Source organism: Biomphalaria glabrata, chromosome 1, assembly GCF_947242115.1.
Source record: "Biomphalaria glabrata chromosome 1, xgBioGlab47.1, whole genome shotgun sequence".
Classification (NCBI taxonomy): Eukaryota; Metazoa; Mollusca; class Gastropoda; family Planorbidae; genus Biomphalaria; species Biomphalaria glabrata.
In genome coordinates, this window is record NC_074711.1 from 40,734,145 (window position 1) to 40,756,470 (window position 22,326).

The window sequence follows — 22,326 nt, forward strand, 5'->3', positions numbered from 1 at the left end:
GACATTTTATTAACATTTTAAAAAATTAAATTGTTCCTTTTGTTTAAATTGTAGACTAGAAAGCAAGTAGAATCAACATGTTCAAGCTAATCTTATAAATAACTTACAAATACTAAATACTCGACTGATATAAAAAATTGTACAAGTACTCCTGCCTAGTGACATTTAAGCATGGAATGGGTTGCCTGAATCACTCAGGAAAAGCAATGAGGTATCAGAGTTTAGGTCTCTAATTACAATGCAGGACTAGATTAACACATGGATATGCATAGGACATATTATATATATATATAGGACATCTTTTCCTTTGAAGGAACATTTGTAATTTATAAGGTAAGAGACAACAAGTAGTAATTAGGAAGTGAGGAATTTTATTTCAATTGTTTAAATAATTTCATTAATATATGTGCCTATATATTATGTATATAAATATTATTATGTTCCTAATTAAACAAAACAATTTAAAGTAAAAAAGAAAGTGGGGCCAATTAAATATAATTTTTCATTACTCTTCAGTTTTGTAATCCTATTAAAACCAGCACAATATAGGATTATCCCCCTTCTAGCTTCTTGGTGCACACTGGCTTCAGGAATAAGTAATTTGACATGAGAGGGAAAACTGCAGAAACATTAGTGTAGAGAAAGAACTGATATAATCTTTGCTTTAAATACTTTGTGTGCTAATATGTTTATATTACGTCATTGTTTGTTGTGAATGTTTTGTGAGAAAGTAATTAACAGGAAGTGAGGCGATAAAAAAAGATAGTCTTCTTATGTCTACTTGTGTAAACACAAAGTCTCTGTTATTATTATTGTTATTATTGATTAATGTCTACAGTATTTTATTTATTTATCTGTAACAACAGAACACTTTGGACTTGTGACAGACTGTTTAACTGCATCCTTCCTTTAGGTCTTCTAGATCTGATTCCTGAAACAGTGTTGGCTGGGTTTTCAATATATGTTGATAAACTCAACATGTGTTGGACCCCTTAGTTATCTGAGCCAAATCAATATTGATGTTAGAAAGAGCTCCATTACAAATTCTATATTTGCACCTTATATAAAGATTGTTTTACTGATACTTGTTTTTTTTTTTGTTTTATTATATGTGTACATTTTGAGAAAGTCAATTGTTTTGTTTACAACTTTTTTTTTCTTCTGCTTACAGACTAATGGGAATGGTTTTGCAGATGGACATGGCTTGGTTACCATCCGGATGAAACCAGATGAAAAAGGCAGATTTGGATTTAATGTTAAGGTAATGGGTTAACCCAAGTTGTTCCTCACCTTTTTATTCCTTAAATAATGAGTTTTTTCCTGGTGGGATCAAATTGTCTGGTTTGAAATTCACTAGAGATGTTCAGAAAGTAATGTGAAGTTCTTTTTTTAAAGTTTTTTTTTATGTAACTAGAATATCATTATTAAATCAAGTATAAAAAAAGTCTTTTTCTAACTCAGTCCATTGTCTCCAAGATATAGTTCAAGTAAAATCATGCAGTTGTTGTGCTGTTGACAATGGATTTGTAAGAATCTACACAGTAACTTGAAAATGAAAGTTGAAAAACAAGATCCAGAAATGTAAAATAATGTTGATCCCCTTAGCAAAGTTTCCTCATCCTTTAGTCTCGTTGTTTGTCTTTTTTAGGATCTGTTGACATTCACACTCAATTCTCATTTCTTTTTAAAATTATTTTTATCTCTTTCTTGAATAATAAATATTATTAGCTCCTGTTAAATTTGACTATGCAAGTTTAAAAAAACTGTAGGAAACAGTTTTGTATAGGAAACAAGATTTTAAATGTTTTTTTTTAATTCATTAGTCATGAGAACATCAGGTTTTAGATATTATGTAATTTGTTGTGTTGTTTCAATAGAATAGGATTTTCTATCAACACATTGTTGTGCTCCTAAAGTACACTATGGATTAATAGGCAATCTTTATTCTTTTAGGGTGGTGCTGACCAAGGCATGCCTATAATAGTTTCTAGAGTGGCTCCTAACACTCCAGCTGACCTGGCTATTCCTCGCTTGAATGAAGGAGATCAAGTTTTGCTCATCAATGGCCGGGATGTATCTCAACATACCCATGAGCAGGTAATTCTTTTTTTTTAAAGTTTGACAGTTGTCTCCACTTGAGCTATTTTTATTTTTAGATGTCTTGTTCTTAAGAATTAATGGGAGCAGGAATAATTTTAGCCACACAATTTTTGTTTCATGTATCAAAGCTGTTCACTGTCTCTATTCACAGGTTGTCATGTTTATTAAAGCATCAAGAGAGACACATTCTGGGGAGTTAGCCTTAGTCATTAGACCAAATGGTGAGTATATTTTGTTTGATGTACTGTCATCATGTTTTATTTTGTATTTTATTCATTTTCACAAGCATCTTTTATCTGTACTCTAGCTTGTCTTGTATTTAAGATTGGGCCATTTGTGTAATTGTTACTTTTCTAAATAGCTTACACCACATAACACCATTGTTTGTTAAAGAAACTAAATCTCATCTTCTTATCTTATGAAATACATTTGTTACTTCAATAAACAGGATTACATCCTAATCATGTCCCTAGTTCAATCTCGTCAGGAGTTAAACTGTCACTTTTTTCCTTGCTGACTTAGGCAACCTATTTCATGCTCTAATAGCACTAGGGAAGAAGGAGTAATTGTACAACTTTGTCCTAGCATATGGAATAAGGAATGTACCTTTATCTTTGTGTCTTTCTGAGTATTTTATTAGGTTTTTATTTGAAGATTATGGTTCAATGTTTTATGTATAATTGCTACTTTACTTAAGTCTTCTATCCTGAAGAGTCTCTAAATTTAATAATTTTACTAAAGGTGTTACTCTAATTAAATATGAATATTCGTTTGTTATGAATCTCACTGCTCTATTATGTGTCTTTTCCAGTTTCTTAATGTTTTCTTGATTCGAGGGGTCCCTAACAGAGGATGCATATTTATTATTCCATTACTGGTCTAACCAATAACATTTTAGTTTTATGTTCGCATTTGATTTGTAGAAATTTCATTCAATAAACCATAAAGCTTTGTTTGATTTTTTAAAATAATTTCATCAATGTGGGGATTCCATGATAGTTTTTCATTTATTATAATACCTAGGTATTTTGAGTTTTTATTTTGTGTAACAGGTTTAACATGAATGAGATAAGTAGTGTTTATTTGTTTTAGTTTTTTTGTTTCCATTTTCTTAGATTTAATCTATGGCCATCCTTAAATATTGCATTGTTTATGTATTCTCTCTTTGACTGTTTTTGGGTTATCTCAAATTAGCATCACTTTAGGTCAGTGGGTTTTACAGTTATTTTAGATTTTAGACCATCCTCAATCATTCCATTTTTTTGGGCACCATCTTTCCAAATCCCATCTTATTGCTAGTCATTGACTACATAGTTGAAGATGTTGAACCCAATTTGTTTTGATGCTTTCTAATTCCTAAAACATTATGTTCTAATGTCTGTTCATCAGTGTATGTTGGTGAAGACCAAACAGATGAACCAGATTTCAGTTACATCCCAGAAACACACCAAATCGCTTCGTCTGCTTCTTCGGCCAACACACTTGACTCTTCTCTCATGCTCCTCCAGGAAAGCCTAGAAAGTGGGGCTGCTATTGCTCAGTTTGAGGTTAGAAGCACTTTATGTTTTGTGCTCAATAGTATCTTTTCCTTAGACTTTAAAGGCTGATTATCTTTCCTGTTTCCTGTTTGAAGAATTTAAAGTAGTACATCCGCCACATTTGATCATTTTTGTAATATCTCAAATAAAAAAATGTTCAGGTCATTGAGTTTTAGTCAAAAAGTGCAACAAAGTTTATCTTCAGCGGACATATTGTGGTTAAACTTTTGACAAATGTCTTTTAATTTTTGCTTGTACCTATTGTAGAAAATTGTGATGTTTTTAATTGTAATATGTTGCTTGTAATAAAAAAAACATTGTTCTTTCTCTTGTATCTAAAAGCAACTGTACAGGAAGAAGCCTGGACTGACTCTGAATGCTGCCAGACTAGAAGTGAACATCAATAAAAACAGATACAGAGACATCTCACCTTGTAAGTGGCAGGTTTTTAGACAGAAAGTACTGCCAGCTGTTAAATAACAAAAAATAATAATAAGGTTTTGCAAAATGAAATAAACAATAATAAAATCATGTTTGCACTTTTCTCTTTCTAGATGATCAGACCAGAGTTGTCTTGAAAAGTGGCTCTGCTGGGGACTACATTAATGCTAATTTTGTCAATGTAAGTCAACTTTTAATCAGATTATCTGCAATATCATTTTTCTATTCTCCTTCTATTTACCAAATATCAATCTCATTATTTACACTACTCTAAATTGTCCTAAGCCTCATACTGCACACCTAAAGATTTGTTCTTGTATGTTTTGTAAAATTTGTTTGCCAAACTTCCTCCTATTGTAATAATGTTTGCATTTCTAATAATATCACTTGAAATGGCATGACAAATCTTAATTAACAGATGGAGATTCCAGGTTCAGGCATTGTAAATCGTTATATAGCTGCTCAAGGTCCTCTGCCCAACACTTGTAATGACTTTTGGCAGGTTAGTGTTCATCAGTTACTTTCTTGTAACATTATTCTAACATTGAAAACCTCAAGGGTATCTTTGTATTTTTTGTACAAACTTTGTTGTATCTTTGATGACTGGTTCCCTTTTTAAAGCTATTTGAAATATATGTTGAAATAGCATGTTTGCAAGATGTCAGAAATAGTGGATCAACAGAAATATTTTTGATAATCAGAGCTCAATGTTTCTGTTTCTGGTAACCAATGTTAAGTTTCAACTGACCAAATTAAATATTTGTACTTTGTTCCAGATGGTGTGGGAGCAGCATTCCTCTCTAGTGGTCATGTTAACAACAAAAGTGGAGCGGGGCAGGGTAAAATGCCACCAATACTGGCCACAGCTCTATGAGACTGAAGATTTTGGGGCATTGCAGATTACCTGTGTCAAGGAAGAAGAGACTCACTCTTTTGCCTTCAGGGAGTTCAACCTGACTCATGTTGAGACTAGTGAGGAGAGACACATTCGACACATGCAGTACATAGCTTGGCCAGATCACGGAGTGCCAGATGACCCCAGTGACTTTCTGCATTTTGTTATCCGTGTTAGACAGAATCGGGATGGAATGTCAGAGCCGACAGTAGTTCATTGCAGGTGATAACATTTAGGACAATAGAAGCTTTTTCAAGATTTCAAGTTAGGAACTTTTACTAGTAAAGGATTTCATGGAACAGCATTTTGAAATAATTGGAACTTTATGATTTAGTAGAAAATCCCCATAATAGAATCCTTAAACTAAAATTGTCTTGTATAGATTTTTATTTAGTTATATTTATTATATTGGACATTACAGCTTCGAATCTATTTAATTATTTGAAGGAATCATTTTTAATTATGATTTTTAAAACCTATACATTTATCATAATTGGGTATTTCAGAAAAAAAAAGTTTAATTGCCGTTTAATTGTAGTTTTATTTTTTTTCTGTTAGTGCCGGCATAGGTAGAACTGGAGTTCTTATTACAATGGAAACCGCCATGTGTCTTATTGAATCAGCACAGCCTGTCAACCCTCTATTAATTGTGAGACAAATGAGAGACCAACGAGCTATGCTTATTCAAACATCTGTATGTTGACTCACCACATTTTAAGACATTTTAGAATACTTTAAATTTGAAGTTGGAATTAGAGATTGATAATAATTAAAACATGAAGCATTAGACAACTCAATATTTATCATTCATTGCACATTGTTTTGTTTTCCCAGAGTCAATATAAATTTGTCTGTGAGGCTATTCTCAGAGTTTACAATGGTAAGTACATAAATGAATTGAGAAATTTTAACTTTTTTCTTGTGGCTCAGTTAGGCTTGTTTTGGTCACACAGCACTACCATCACCATTAGATGATATGAATTGCTTAACTCATCAACTCAAAGTGATTCCCCTCAAGAAGCTTTTTAAACACTTGGCTTAGTTTGTGAATTTTAAATGAATTGGTTTTATTCTGTAGAGAGCAGTGGACTGTCAGACAACTGAATGTTCCTGGTAGATCTGTTGTTCTAATAGATCTTTGTTTGCTTGTATTGCAGAAGGACTTGTCAAACCTCATGAAGATTTTCGGAGATGAGAGGAGGAGCCCTGCTTCTCCCATTGACTCTGTACTTACTTCATTGTTCTGGCTGCTTTGGTTGCTGTGCTAAGGCTGTGCTCAAAACAAACATTCTTCTTGTGTAGACACATTTTAGTTCTGGAACACTTCCAAGTGATGGCTGAGGACTAGGTGTTCAACTTGGGTTTTCCTCAATGTGTATCTGATGTGAGATGTGGCTAGAACGGTTCATTCATTGCTGTTGTAATGTTTCAATTCTTGTACACATTGCTAAAGCTATTGTCAAGACTTTATTCATGACCTTTATAAGTGTATTCAAATATTTATTATTCATTTTATTATATATGTATATTTATTTAATGCATTTCATAAGGTGATTATGTTTTAAAAATTTTACTAAAATTAATTGAACGGTGAAACAAAAAAATGTAAATAAACCTAAAACTATTATCTTGAACTGACACATTGAATTATAATTGACATTCCTCCTGTTTATAGAGTACACTCAAGAACTAATAGCTATTTATATATTGTTATAAACATTTTGTACTGAAGTAGTTACAAACTATTTATTTTTGTATTATTTACCAAATGACTAATGTAGCATTAGACTACAAACTACTGGTTCAGCCTCCCCTTCCTCCTTGACCAGTTGTTTGAGATAGCTGTACAAGTCATTTATTTATTTATTTGAACTTTGTTCCTTAGATTTCAATGTTAATGCTGTGGCTTTTTGAAAATATAGGCCAGTGTTTAGATAGTCAGAAAGTTTGAGTCCCATCTTCATAATGTCTTTCTGCCCTGTCAGGGGGACAGTTGACAAAAATAATCTTGTGAGAAAGAACAGAACTCTTGAGATTTCAAGGAGTTTCAAGTTTCATTAGCAAGTATTTGAACAATTAGGAGCTCTGACATTTTGGTGTGTTGGGATTCAAGTAGGAGCTGAATCTGTTGATTTATTTTCTACCTTAGATTTTTGTTCATTTTAAACATCTTGAGAACTAGCTTCAGTTTTAGTCCTCAATTTTTTTCTCTGTTCACTTTTCTTTGTCTAACCTTGGTATAATCAAACTACATTGTAGTGCTTGGGGTGTGTTTGGAGTCATGAACATCACTTATACTTGAGCTCAGCTGTGTTTTAGGAAAAAAAAGTCAGATGTCATTGTAAAAGATATTCTTCAACATCTGTTAAGCAGTGGCTCAAGTCTACAACATTGCGGTCAGTATTTATCTCTGTGAAATTGTTTGGGTCAAGGGGATCATTAACACTGTATGCATGGCTGTACAAGTGCGAATCCTCCATCCTAGAGTTACATAGTATTTATTTCAATGTGGCTGTAAGAATTGGCTTAGTTCATGTTATGAAATTATTGTCAAGCAATCAGTTTAATATGGGCTCCACAGAGTATTAACATAATTTATATATATATATATATATATATATATATTATTTTTTTTTGTAAAAGTGCATTTGTGTAAAAGTACATGCCATTGTTTGTGTAGAGTACTTGCATTTTGTTTACTATTTCTATGTACTTGTATTCACATTTACACCTGTTTACTTTGATTCAAACTGTTCATTGGCATTAGACCTTTTGAATGGGAATGCTGTTGACATTAAGCACAAAACTTTCTCCTTCTATTGAATGTGATCACCTTGTAGCAGTCTATCAAGTCCTTGTGAATGTCATGAGGTTATAACTAGTTGGTTTCTGTTGGCTGGGAACAGTTGCTCTTGTTTTGCTGGCCAACATTTCTAATGTAGTAAGACAGAGACAAAAGTGTGGGTCAGGCCTTATCTAGTGCTTCACTCTCACAATTATAGCATTGTCATGCACAATTAGCCAAGCAATATTTTCATTCATACTGCTTAAAGGTGAGGCTTCTTTTTTCCTCGAGTTTTGTATATAAAGTGAATATAAAGGTGAATGCCAATAGTGTTAATTTAATCCTGAGGGATGCCCTTCCATGTCCCAAGCTGAGATGTTTTGATCTGGAAGTTGGCACTGAATAGACAGTGGCCATTTTGTTTTGTGCTGCTTGTGTGTGTTCAATCACAGCTTATTGGCTAAATCATTGACTTGTAGAATAGTTTGTGCTCCTGTTCAATAGGTGTGCAGTATTTGATGCCAGCTTGAGTTGAGCTAGTCTAGAAAGCTTTTTTTAAAAAATGATTACAAGATAATAAAAAAACAAATGTTTCTGAACATGAACTAGTAATACTGAGATTTATCTGAATGAACTTTTGTCACTTCGTCATTATTCAAATTTGAGGCTTTAATAATTGTCATCACCCATTTATAAGCTATCAAAAATACATTGTCAAGATATGAAAGGGATAAAATTGTCTTCACTATGATGATCACTTATCATGAAATCATGTAGAGTCCAGCAACTAGAAAAACATTTTTTAAAATTACCTTTTCGAGTATAAACTTTTTTTTTTGGCAAGACCATTTCTATGGAGAGACCATAATGCCATTTTATTGGTCCTGTCCATGATGTAAGTACTGTACATATGAATGATGTGTACAGTATTAACTGTCCATACCAGCTTTGTACATAGTTCATTGTGTGTACAACATACAGGTATGCATGCTGGTTACATATGTATGATTGTTGCTTATATCTATAAGCCTATACAGGTATGATTGTTGGTTACAGCTTACATATCACATCAAGGCATATTAGTGTCCTCTCCAGGGTAAGCTTATGATATGGTGTAGAAACCTTCAGTTTAAATGTGTCTGAGAACCAACTCAAGATTGTGGATTCAAGAAACACTACATGGGAAATAATTTTTCTTTGTTGGTAACACATCTTGAATGAATAATGATCTAATAATAGATCTAATTTTTATCTAAATATTGACATCACTAATTTGCTTTTGTTATTATTATAAGTTTTTAAAATGACACTTTTACTAAAACACAGTGGCTCATATAGAACAGTTTCACAGTAGTGATCTTTGAAAAGTAGGCCTTAAAGCAATTTTAATTATGACTAACCTAGAATAATAATTGGTCCATAATAATTCAGTTTCATTCAAATGATGTGACTTAAAGGAAACACTTATTTCAACAAGATGGCTGATTCTGTCACATTAAATAAGAAAGATTACCTGTATGAATTATGTATATATTGTTATATATATAGATAAATGTTGAGGAAATGACTGAAATGCCCACATAGGGTTCACACAATTTGAAATGTTGAAGGCTTCAGTTTTTTTGTTTTTCATATTAATATATATATATATTTCCTAATGCCTGATTTTAAGAATCTAATAATCAGAAAACATTATTTGTATTTGTCTTGGAGAGAAATTTGCGACATTTCAAGGACTTGCATCTTACTAGATAACACAATGTGAAATAAATTGTTGACCTTCAAGTATCTTGCTGGACTGTCGTACAAGATCAACAAATCTGGTTATGGGTTTCCATATTGTGTGGGTGAACTTGTTTTGATTACGGCTGTGACGTGTAGCTTACTGTATCTGTTCATTCATTTCACTAAGTGAAATTTGTTGTTACTCTCACCCATTGGAGAAATGTATTTGTAGTTTGAACTGTCATTTTATTCTATTTTTAGCTCCTTGTAACTTTTTTTTTTTTTAAATTTCGGTTTCTAGTTCTTTTGAGCTTACAAACAAACAGATGAATCTCAGTTCTTTTTGTTCTTGTCACTCAAAGATGAGTGGGGTTTTTTTTTGTGTTTTTTTTTTTTTTAGAAAGTTTAAATACACATGTTTATAAGATTGTTAAATAATCTGAACAGAAATTCTCAAATGTAATGCTAATGTTTAAGAAATTTGCTAGTTTGGTACTAGTATATTTATTAAAATTAAACCACTTTATTTGAATAGCATTTGACTTATTAGTATTGTTGACACACCTTAGTGACATTGACATTAAGTTACTAACTGCAACAGACATTTTAAAGCCATAAGATCATTCATTCGTATGGAGGAGATTTTTAGTTGTTTAGAATATTTTTTAAAAAGTTGCTAAATTTTATTTTAATAAAATAATTTTGTTTATAGTTAAAAACAGAAACATATTATAGAGAAAAAAAAAAGAGAATTGCTAATAACCAAAAATGCAGTTGATACATGTATTTAATAAAAAAAAACAACAAACGAACCATCAGAATGTCTTGAAACTTAAGTTATTGAGAAATCTTCAGCCTGAAACCACTGACCAATTGTCTTGTAAAGATTGTGATCCTAAATAGAATGGAGTTGTTGCTAATGTACATTTTTATGAAGCTCTTCTTCCTAAACAAATGAGCAACTAGTTAGTACAATGTCTCAAGAGGTGTCTGCATTTTTAACAGCTCAAGTGACAACTTAATATTTGCGCTACTTGTTGATGGTTCAAGAAGCCAGCACATACTTGGAATAAATGTCAGTGTAAAACATTTGTTGTAACATTTCTTTCTTATCAGGAGATAAAATGTTTTCTCAATGCTTTGGCTTCTTAAAATGATTTGTAACTGATGTCAACACAATTGATTTTTGTTGGATGTGGGTTTACAAAAAAAAATAATAGCTTCAGATTTATCTGGGTGAATAGGTCAGGTTTAAGATTCAAAGCTATTCCTAGATGTGTTCTTGTTGCCTTATTGTTTCACTATTTATTGTTTAGAAATTGGCTGCAGTCCTAAATGACATTTTGCTGAGAGATTGATTGTAATATAGTTTACGATTGACTGTAATTTATTTCTGTTCAATTATTTGTTTCTTAAATAGGGAAGAAACTACAGCAAGTAATTTGTCTTTGTCATTCTGCAATACTTTTTTGTTTAAACTGGTATAAACTGTGGCTTATATCCCTCCCCCTTTTTGCCATTTCACACACCTTTTGATGTCCAGGATTTACATTTTATTCAAAGGTAATTTTATTTGTTGTAGATATGTGCACATTTGTTCAGTCCATTCCTTGGTTTCAATTTTTGTTTCTTTTTTATATTAATGACCTTTATGTTCACATTCATGTTGACAACATTTATAACTATGTCTTTGCACCTGTCACATTTTTTTAAACATCATTACTTTGATTGAAACAATATCACACCCAGACTTCATCAACCATCTTATCAACAGCATTGGTTTTGTATTCATGCACAGTCTTGTTGTTTTTTTTAAATGAAGAGAACAGTTTCCATCCACACACACATGTCATCATCATTTCATCAAATTACAGAGAGCATTGTTGCAAATATTTATTCATTACAACAATTTATGTACAAAAAAAAAAGGTTATGTAACACAAACAAAACTTCACATATTTTTATCTGATTCTACATTTGTCCAAACTCCAATGTGAAGATATTAAACAAATGTTTTGGTAATACTTATGTCAGAGCAGAATGTTGTCTGGTTTCTTTTGTGTGAGCTTGGTTTTATTTATTTATTTTCATGTTTATTTGAAGTAAGCAAAAAAGTTATGAGCAGAATAGATATGAGCAAAACTATTTGCTCACAAAAATGAGTCAAACAAACAAAATTGCCATGCTATTAATTATTTAATTGACAGCAGTTAATGATAAGAGGAGCACATGAACAATAGTGTCAAATAAAATGTTGTTGCCAGCCATATCAAAAGTCAAAAGCATTATGCAGTACCCAACATTTTAACAGCAGTGATACAACTTAAATTTGTATTTGCCTCGGACTTGCACTGAGAATTGTAAGCAACACAAAATGAACACCTTCTCCAATACAGAGATGTCAACAAAATCATCCGAAATAGAAATGAATATCAAATTCTGTTTAGAAATGTAATGATAATTTATGATAATATTGCACACAATGGATACGACACAATGGATACATATATTTAAAAATGTTTAGTATCAGATTTGCTGAGTATATTTTAAGAAACTCTAGACCCTTCTGTTGGAGAATGAAGTCCTTGAGCTCTGCTGTATTTTGTTTTATTGAGAGCATTTTGAAATAATCATTAAGGTTAAAAAACAAAAAAAAGAAAGATACATTGCTACAGATTGGTAACCATAGTAACACTAATGTTAGACATAGTGACATAGTAGGCTTCCTTAAAGTAGTTCAAACTATTTGAATAGTTATTTTGAAATTATAGCCAGAAATTTTGTACATGAGCTAAGATTTTTTAAAAAAGTAAAAAAATTAATTTATCATTTTTAGGCACTCAAAAATACACAATTTACAATATTACACTTCAGGTGGCAGTTTCCCTTTAAAGTTCTGCCCTACATGTAAATATATTTGAAAAGGCAAATGTATACAAATTGAAAGCTACTTTTATGTAGCCTGCTAGTTTAACAATGAAGTCAAAAATGACACCAATAGCCTCATTCATATCCTGGCTCTAAATTTGCATATGTGGAAGAAATTATTTGGACTATTAACTATTTACTTGAAATGAAAAATGAGGAATAATTTAATAAAACTTAGGTCATTAAAATAATGTAAAAAAAAAATGTTAAATACTTTAAATTTCTGATTTAAAAAAAAATGAAATAAAATGGTAGTGCTAAGGGGTAACAAATTATTTTGTAGCAATCAACAAAATCAATAATTGTCATTCAGTGTTCTTTTAGATAACTATACAGAATATTAATTTGAAAAGCTTAATGCAACTTTCAGAGTGGACACAGTGGGAGCTCAAAGTGACCAACTTGTTTTGGACTAAATTTAGTGAACAAATAAAGTTTTAGTTGCAGTTTAATTTATTTTAGTTAATTAAGGTTACATCTTAAACTAAAGACCTAAACTATAATCTATGGATGATCTATTGTGATATTAAATTTTCATTCACTAGAACTTTAAGTTCAAATGATTAGATTTAGCTTTTTTAAGTTTTCAAGATTAGATTTAGCTTTTGTGATTTTATTTTCTATCTTAGTTACATTACAGGGAAGTTTTAACATTTTTAAATTACTAATATTAGGAATTGATGAGTTTGGTTTAGAAAAATATTTACTAGTACCAGGGATATAGAGTTAAGGTATTTGCTAGTTTTTAAGATACTTTTTTTTTTTTACCTATCCCTTAGTCTGCTGGATTGTTGGGGCAATAAAATATATGACTTAGTAACCTTTCATAATTTCATAAATCTCTACTGAACAATTCCATTAGAAATGATGGCTCCAAATAAAATTGAACCTGTGTGATGATAATGAGATAGCACCTTTAATCATTTCATATTAATAGTTCTACTAATATATACACTATACAACAGTATATATACATGTAAAATGAAGAGTATTTTGACATTTTAAAAAAGTTCTATAATGCAAAGTCCTAATTTAAAATCACACACATTCATTCCTTTTCATCAGAATTAAGTTTCTCTCAGACATTTCAATTCAAAAGTTGTCTTTCCATTTCTCCTCTTTCGAAAACCTAACAGCAGAATTTCTTGACCTGTCATATGGCCCAGCAGTAGGTCGGAAGTCCACACTACCAGCCAACATTGGGAATTCTTCACTATTGTGTTGCTGGGTCTTGTCATTGTGGGGCTTTGATGTTTTATGCACTATAGCATACTCATCATCGTTTATGCAATAATGAAAGTTATCTGGGCTAGGAGAGATGCGCCTGTCTCTGCAAGGGTTGCTCATTTCTTTGGAGTTTCTCTCGGACATTGGATATGCAGTTTTAGGGACAGAACTTTGCCTATTGTTATTATTGCTTGTGGGGTAGGATGCCTCCTCTCCGCGAATATCTTCATAGATGTCTTCATTACCTGCACTCTGGTAGTAACCGATATCAGCCTGGTCAGAGGAATTATGCTGGTTAAGATCATCATAGACAATGAAGTTGCCTGTTTGAAAAGTGTGGATGAGGTCCCTCATGTCGCTGACCTGTTTGCCAGACAGGAACGTAGAGATACCACTTCCACTGCTGAGTCTATGGTCAAAGTCATCTGTTTCATAGACAGAATCACTGTGTACTGTGGCCACAATCTAAACAAAAAAAATACAATTTATGAAAATTAAAAAAAAATTTTTTTTTATACATTGAATGTTGGTAGAATTTTTGAAAAATCATAATTTTATATGATAACCTAAATCTTACACCTACAATTAAGGTGTAGTTTAAAAATTTGTTTAAAGGGTAATCATAATTACAGATGTGCCTCAATATATAACAAATATGCCATTACCACTTGAATATTGAATATTGAAATCTATTCTTTGCAATTTATTATTAAATGATGTCTGTATAATTTTTCACAGTAATCAATACAGACTTCTTTTCCATTCCTACCATTAGCTCACGCTTTCTTCAAAGTTAAAAACACAAGTCAGAAAGTGAAAAATTCAATCCTTTATTTCAAGCTACACATTTTTAGACATAGTAAAATGGCTAGTTGATTGAATGTCATACTGACCTTTTTTTTTTTAAAAAATAAATTTCAATGACAAATAAAGTATGAATGAATGTTTAGTTAAATATTATTTGAAAATTAAGTAGGAATTGATTTCATTTTTCTTTTATATTTTGTTTGTCTTTTGATTTTATAATATTAATTTCAAGTGAAGGTAAGAAGTGAATGCTGAAGGGTCATGAACTTTGCACACCAGATTTAACAATATATTTTAATATCTACAATAAAAAGCAATTTTTAATCGTAAGTTTTGAGTTATAACCATTGCAATATTATTGATAAAAATGATTACATATTTTGTTCTACCTGATCAGAATTATTTCTTTGAGTAAGTGGATAGATAGTTTCAGAGCCAACAGATCCATCAGCCAAGCTGTTGGTCAGGAAAGTTTCCATTGGTGTGTCCTGCCACAAAGCTGCCTTCTCACTGGCATCTCCACTGCATCGGTCCTCTTTTGATAATCTATAATAGCTTCAACATTGGGAATAGAATGAATAAACCTACACTGTCTCAACACTGGGCTAAGAATATTTGATTCTAAGGCATACTTTTTCTTTTATGTTGTATCTTGGTAAATATACCTTCTAATTAAATTTAAATTATCAATAGATATCCAAACAGAATTAGTAAAAAAAAAAATACTATAGTGCCTAAGTTAGTTAAAAGTATTTTTAAATGATTCAAAAAGTTAAAAGAGAAGAATCTTCTTACCTTATGAGAACTGCAATTAGAGCAACACTTAAAACAAGGATAATAATCCCAAAGAAAACATACAGGATGATTAACTCTGAAATGTTTATAATAAATTCATAGTATTTATAATTAGTTCATAATATTTATAATATATTCAAAACAATTAAACTATATCAAGTGAACTAAACCTAAAATTATAGATCATAAATACTTTGAACATGATCAAACTAATAGGCTGCTTCTCTAAACATTATCAACTTAACAGGCTACTTTGAACATAATCAACCTAATAGGCTACTCTAGACATTATCAACCTAACAGGCTACTTTGAACATAATCAACCTAATAGGCTACTCTAAACATTATCAACCTAACAGGCTAATTTGAACATAATCAACCTAACAGGCTACTTTGCAACTGGATGGTAAGTTCATAAGCTCTTTCTTCCCAGAGTTCCCTCATTTCCTAACTAGTGATGTACATACACAAAAAAACATCATCAATGCTTCTGTCTTCATTCCAAGTTGAGGTGATAATCCATTGAGTTTGTAACTTTATTTCAGACAAACTACTTCTATCTCCATGTCCCTAGATCAGTCCCAAATATTCTGACCTTCTCCATCTTCTGTGCGGGATTATTTCAGTAAGGAGTAGAATTTTAGTTCTTTATGTTTTATGTTTGGTTTGGTTTGACTAAAAAGATTCTCATTATTTCTTTAATTCACTTGCTATGGAATCAACTTTACTATTCCAAGATTTAAAGTATAGAAAGCTTTCACATTTTTTATAGTAACAGTAAACACACACACACTAAACCCACAACATTTTAATTAAATACACAGCAATTTGAAAAAAAAACTTACTTGGTTTATTAAAAATACTTCCTGATTGGCTACTGTTATCTGGAGAGAAAACAAAACTGAGTAATCCTATGACATTTATGTGTAAAGAAACTTCTGCTATTATAAGTAGACAAGATAATCCACAAATCTAATTCTAGTAAAGTATTAATGTAACTAATAATATTATTCAACATTCTTCACATACAAACATACTCCTATGGCTTTGTAAACAGAAGCTAGTGTAAAGATACAATTTTGTGTCACTAACAATATATATATATATATATAGTTAAATAATTGATATGTTATCCAAATCACAAGAAAGATGACGCTTAGGCCTACTATAAGCTATCCCGACAAGACCAACGTCTAATCTTTCGACTCAGGACCGGACACAACAGAATGCGACAACACATGTTCCGGAAGCTCAAAATTGGAACCAGTGAAATCTGCCCATGTGGAGTATCACCAGAAAATGCTGACCACGTCCTCCAAAACTGCTCTCTCTACCAAGAGGCCCGTATAAGACATTGGCCCCAAATCACCCCAATAGAAAGAAAACTATATGGAGAGCTCCCTGATTTGGAAACCACTGCGCAGTTCATCTCATGTATTGGTCTAGTCATATGAACACTCCAACATAACAATGAGAACGATGAAGAAGAAGAAAAATTGATATGTTTATTTTAATTTCCTGAAGGGATGCTGTTTCTTTTAGAAAAAAGTGTACCAATATAGGTATTATTACTGCAAGTTTTCCCATGTCTTTATTAATACTATTGCTTAAGCTTGTATCTTTCATCTAAAAATATAGCTAGACATCTATTTATTCAACATAAAAGAACACTTGAATCAATATTATTTTGTAGATATTTTCTGAGTAGAAATCTACATTTTAACTACAAACTATGGTATAAAACACACACACACACACACAAACAAAGTTAGTATCAATACAAACCTTTATGATCTAGTATCAGTACTAACACTTATGATCTAGTATCAATACTAACTCTTATGAACTACTATCTGTAGTAACATACCCTTATGATCTGTTGGATCTATGAAATTGATTATGCCATCAGATGGTTCAAAGTTTTGATTACTTGTTGGTTCCTGTGAAGGAGATAACTTCTGAAACTTGGAAGGTGATGGTATTCTGGGATTCAAAGTGTCTGGTAGAATGCAAGTTGTTGAAGATCTGCTGTCATGCTCATTGCTAGAGAACTGTTCCCCAGACTGAGGTCCCTGTTCTGTTAGGTAAGAATAGAATGTTAACATTAGATCTATTACAATGAAAGAGTGCAATAATATTGAAGTCAAAGTCTCCTGGGCTGCATTCAATAAATGAGTAACCTATACATAGATGGAATGTTTGTTTGACCTAAAATGCATGCAGATAGTTTAGCTGCTTTAGTCCAAAATAAAATCAGTTGGCTAAATTCTACAGCTTTTGGAGTCATGACCAAACAAATAATTTTAACATTCTCTTTTATACTACTTTCTACAGAGAAGAAGCTTGTAAAAAATATGTTACTATTTATGTATTGTAAAATAGTGAAGATCATTTTTATAGAAAAGACTAGATACAAATCTGTAACCTTGAAAAAAAACATTTTTTTTTTCACAAAATAAATATAGAATCTACATTAAAACCTGATTGTCTTGATCTATCTGTGATAAATACAAATGGCTTTTCTATTTTTAGCGACCCCAAAAGGAGAAAAGACGCTATTAGTTTTTGTGTGGAAAGTTTGTCCTTCTATCCATCCGTCTGTCCCGTTAAGATCTTGTAAACTAGAAAAGATAGTGAAAATCTGACACCATAATATTTTAGACCATTCAAAGTTCTGATGCAATGGCTATTTTTTTTTTTCTGAAAGCGAAAAATCTAATTTTTAAAATCACTTTTGCAAGCAGTTTTTTCTTAAAATTACACCACTTTTACAACTATTCATTATTAATAGTAACAAACGTGGAAGATACTCTAGAAAGGGTGATTTAAGCTCACCATATTTTAACATATTTATGCAAATGGTTTTAGATTTTTTGTAAAAAAAAAAATATTTTTTACATTTGTATTGCTAAGTTATGTAAGTTCTGTCATACTTACTACTACTATATTTACACACAAAAAAGTTTTCTTTTTTTTTTAAAGAGAAAAAATCTATTTAGTATGCATATAAGTTGGACATAATTTAAAACAACAATTAATAAGTAGTTTTTCATATTATCGCGTGAACTGTAATGACATACTATGGATATATTGTACACTTAACTATTTTTTTTTCATGGAAATGTTTTTTTCTTGAGGAATAAGAGATTGACCCTTTACAAAACAATTAGATCAATTAGATATTCATTATAAGACATCAATTAGGCTAGGTTTACATCTAACTTCACATTCACTTTCACCTATCCTTTTGTCTGATGGACTGCTGGGGCACCACACAAGATCTGCCAACCTTCTTTCTCCATTCTTCTCTGTCATTGGTCTTTGATAGAATTTCTGAAAATATTGAAACCTGCCTTTTTACCTGTCTGGGTGGACCACTTTGGGGGCAGATTTTGAGTTTGTGTCTTTGTAACCTTGTTTATTTTATTGTTATTAAAAATCTTACTCTGATAAGAAATGACATAGTTCCAGGACGCATCAATGGCTTGTCGACTAGAGATCTTTACAGGTCCACAAGATGTCAGTTTAACACTAGAAGGTTCCATTCCACAAAACATTTTATTTTGCCATTTTTTAGTGTTGCAGTGAGTGTATGAAATGTTGACAGCATTCTGGCAGTCATTGTGCCAACTGGCATAGTGAAAAATAATTGAAATAATGTCCTCTTTACTGGCATCTAAAGCCCAGTTGCAAGATTTCAAATTTCTCTTTCTGGAGTCACTTTCTGGTCTTCTTAAAATGCCAAAATAAGAATGTAGCTGGGCAGAACATTTGCGTTCCAATAAAACTTCTGGAAAATGGAATATTTACAAATCAATACAAATATAAAATACTTTTGGTTTTTAAACTGAAACTGTAGTTTTGTATTATTTTTTCAAACATATATATATATATATATATATATATATATATATATATATATATATATATATATATATATATATAAATACATAATCATCTTACAAGATGTAGACTTAATAATAATAATAATAATAAGCGTCCCTTTTAGAACTTGCTATCTATAAGGCAAACATTGTAAGGGTCATCTGTTTCTAGGGTTTATGTTTGATCATAGTTTGATGATAGTTTCATGTGGCCAACACAACGACAAACTGCTTGACTTTGTCAAATGCCCTTAGAGTTGGGAGGACTCAGTGGGCATCCTAAAAATCCCCAAATTCAAAATCCCGATCTTCAGAGATTTCAACCAGAGACTCCTCAGTTCGGAAACCGTGCTTTAATATCCAGCCACTATATTTTTATAAGGCCTACTAATGATAATAGGTTAACTAAAATAAAATATGCATATCATATATGTTACCGTGCTAATTTTGGGGAAGAAAAAGAGAAGAAACTGCTACGTTAAATTAAATGTATTTCAAATATATTTGATTCAACCCCCTTTATGGTTGAGACATAACTAAACATTGTAAAACTTATTTCAAAGTCCATCGTAAACATTTTGTATTGCCCACTATGATTAGCTTCAGTCACTTACCAGATACACAAACGTAGTCTATTGTGGACGTTTGCTGTTCATCTAGCTTTAAGTTTGAGATATCACAAGAGGGGACACCTTCACAGTGATAGATGCTGTCAAAAAGTTCCGAGGGACACGGGTATTGCCCTGAACACAGGAGACTGTGGATATGCAGAGCGTGTCCAGGAGGACAATGCAGGATTTGCTTTTCATTGGAACCAAGTCGTAGGTGACATGAGTAGGTTGGGACTGAAAGAAATTCAAGAAGCCGTCAGCATAAAAAAACCCACATAAAAACAGAATAGCAAATTTACATCTCGTATATTTTAATATATATTTATCGCCGAAGGTTCGTTTCCACAAAGTTGAAATGTTTTATAAAAATAACAACAACAAAAGGCCGTAGGTCAAAAGAATTAAATGTAAACTGATGATTTATGGGATACAAAATTATACTCAAACACAGAGAAAAATGCATATATATATCTTACTCCATATGTTAGGACAAAATGTAGGCCTACCAATTGTTCATTCTTCCCTAGTGCCATTAGAACATGAAAAGAGTTGCCTGAATCAGCCTGGAAAACTAATACTTAGCAGAGATTAAGTCAATGAGTAACATTCATGATTAAATTGACACATGAAACATGGTAGGACTTGACAATCGTCTGTTGAAGTTACGTCTGTAATTTATAAGATATGATACTCCAAAATTTAAAATGTTAAAATTTATCAAGTGACTTAATTGAGACGTCGGTGAAAGTCCAGATCAGCTCTCCTATCAGACTCATTGATTGTTCGCGGCAATTCCAGATCCCACATTGATTGTCCAGGCTTCTTCAGGCCACACGTAGCATGCTCCAATGGCACTAGATATATTTGTATCTTATAATCAGTTTAAAAAAAAAAGGGGGAAATAATTACTTTTGAATAATCGTTTTATTTATGTACAGTAGCCAAACGTGACGACATAGTTGAGCTAACAAGCTAAGAAAGTTTACGTCAGTTGAGCTAGCTTCCCACTCTTGGTGCTCTGGTCATGTTACACATCAACAGATGTCACACAAGAAACTTTTGAACACAGTAATGCTCATTTTTGATTATAGCATTTGCATGAAAAATGGATAGATCTAACTACAGGCCTATATATTTATTGACCGCGCAATTAAAAATGTAGCTCTGTAACAGAGAACTGTTTAACCCCGGTAACATGTTGGTGTTGGATTGGTAAGCAATCAAGAAATCAATTGGTTAACTATATTATCGTAATTATATTTTAGATACTGTCACCATAACCAAGTAATTTCCTTAGGCTAAGCGTGACTCTACATTTCTATAATCATTACATTATTTCATCGGTTGTATGCAATGTTTAGGCCTATAATTGTTACTTACTAATTAAAGCAAATAGTTTAATTTCTAAACAGGTTTTGAACCCGTGGTTAGGTGAGCATTAAGAAACTTCAAGGAGATTTTAAAATTATAAAAATGAATGCAAATGAAAATTCAGGGGAACAAATAATTTTAATTGTTCATTCACTAGCATGATTTGTGGACCCTTATATCTAGACTGACTGACTGTCCAAAGGCTCTGTGTGAAGCGTCTAGTGTATTGTCGCCGCTGGCTAGCATCTGTGAAAGGAGAGCAATTTCGTAAGTCTCTCTTGGCAGCACACAGCCTCTCCACAGCAAGTCCTATGCAGTACCTCCTTGAGGTGACAGATGGAAACTGAGGCTGTGAAGCCTTAAGCTAATTTTCAAGGGTCTCGGAGGAGGTTTGGCCACAAGATGTGAGGCAGTCATGACCAGTCGGTGTGTGTACACGCCCACAAACCAAACCTCTAGCTATATGTTAAAAGCCGCGGAGGACAGAGGTAGACTACTGCTCTCTGGCAAACTCTTGCAACCACACCTGATCCCATATTGCGATGATTTTCAATCACTTTGGACCCAGTCAATATGGAAGAGAGGCGAGTGTTGGCGTGTGGGCAGCACAGCACTCGCAAATTTACCGCCCAGTCTTTTTCCCCCAGCAATGGAGATGTCACACAAGAAGTTGTAAAGGGAAAAGATCGTCTCTCGAGACACAAAAATCCCACGGCTAGACTGAAATGTGTACCGGTTGATCAGTGTGCTCCGCACTTATCCAATTGTTAGAGCACTAGACTATATATAATACAACTTAAAAAAAAATATATATACAAATAACGATTGCGATCAAAGAGGGCCATATTAAAAAAGATGAATATAAAAATGATTTTAGGTAACGGATGAATGAATTATCTGAAACATAAATTAAAAAAAAACAAAAACTACTATAAATGGTGATAATATTGTTACGTATTTCTGAATCTTCTGGCTAAATGTACTAGTAGACACACAAATAAAAACACAGCAAAGAACTTGACGACTAAACTTTCAGTTTCATATAACTTTAATGACTATTAACTCTAACAATTGTCACTGTAACATGTAGCGTAGAAGACTGTACAATATCTGTCAGTTTACAGTTAGCTATACTTCGTTGCAATTCATCTCTTCACTTCGTTGCAATTCATCTCCTCTCAACTTTCCTCGAGCCGTATTCCACAGAACAGACCAACGA

The 22,326-nt window shown here is 32.1% G+C and overlaps 2 protein-coding genes across 6 annotated transcripts in view; one reads left to right on the top strand and one right to left on the bottom strand.

Moving 5' to 3' along the window:
• The window catches only part of LOC106051078 (tyrosine-protein phosphatase non-receptor type 4-like), a 56,121-nt gene extending 44,604 nt beyond the window's left edge, over positions 1 to 11,517 (top strand). For all 5 annotated transcript variants that reach the window (XM_013206210.2, XM_056036829.1, XM_056036812.1 and 2 more), the window contains 11 exons: positions 1,172 to 1,261; positions 1,954 to 2,097; positions 2,252 to 2,321; positions 3,490 to 3,647; positions 3,981 to 4,071; positions 4,193 to 4,260; positions 4,498 to 4,581; positions 4,856 to 5,196; positions 5,533 to 5,668; positions 5,809 to 5,854; positions 6,132 to 11,517. In XM_013206210.2, the coding sequence (XP_013061664.1) occupies positions 1,172 to 1,261; positions 1,954 to 2,097; positions 2,252 to 2,321; positions 3,490 to 3,647; positions 3,981 to 4,071; positions 4,193 to 4,260; positions 4,498 to 4,581; positions 4,856 to 5,196; positions 5,533 to 5,668; positions 5,809 to 5,854; positions 6,132 to 6,169 (1,266 nt within the window). In that variant the 3' untranslated portion in view covers positions 6,170 to 11,517. The remainder of the gene's footprint in view (positions 1 to 1,171; positions 1,262 to 1,953; positions 2,098 to 2,251; positions 2,322 to 3,489; positions 3,648 to 3,980; positions 4,072 to 4,192; positions 4,261 to 4,497; positions 4,582 to 4,855; positions 5,197 to 5,532; positions 5,669 to 5,808; positions 5,855 to 6,131) is intronic.
• The window catches only part of LOC106051079 (uncharacterized), a 42,383-nt gene continuing 31,344 nt past the window's right edge, over positions 11,288 to 22,326 (bottom strand). Inside the window, exons 2-8 of the mRNA XM_013206213.2 lie at positions 19,740 to 19,970; positions 18,687 to 19,031; positions 17,109 to 17,318; positions 16,087 to 16,125; positions 15,242 to 15,317; positions 14,836 to 15,001; positions 11,288 to 14,104 (exon numbers count right to left, since the gene is read on the bottom strand). Coding sequence (XP_013061667.2) covers positions 13,505 to 14,104; positions 14,836 to 15,001; positions 15,242 to 15,317; positions 16,087 to 16,125; positions 17,109 to 17,318; positions 18,687 to 19,031; positions 19,740 to 19,970 — 1,667 coding nt within the window. The 3' untranslated portion in view covers positions 11,288 to 13,504. The remainder of the gene's footprint in view (positions 14,105 to 14,835; positions 15,002 to 15,241; positions 15,318 to 16,086; positions 16,126 to 17,108; positions 17,319 to 18,686; positions 19,032 to 19,739; positions 19,971 to 22,326) is intronic.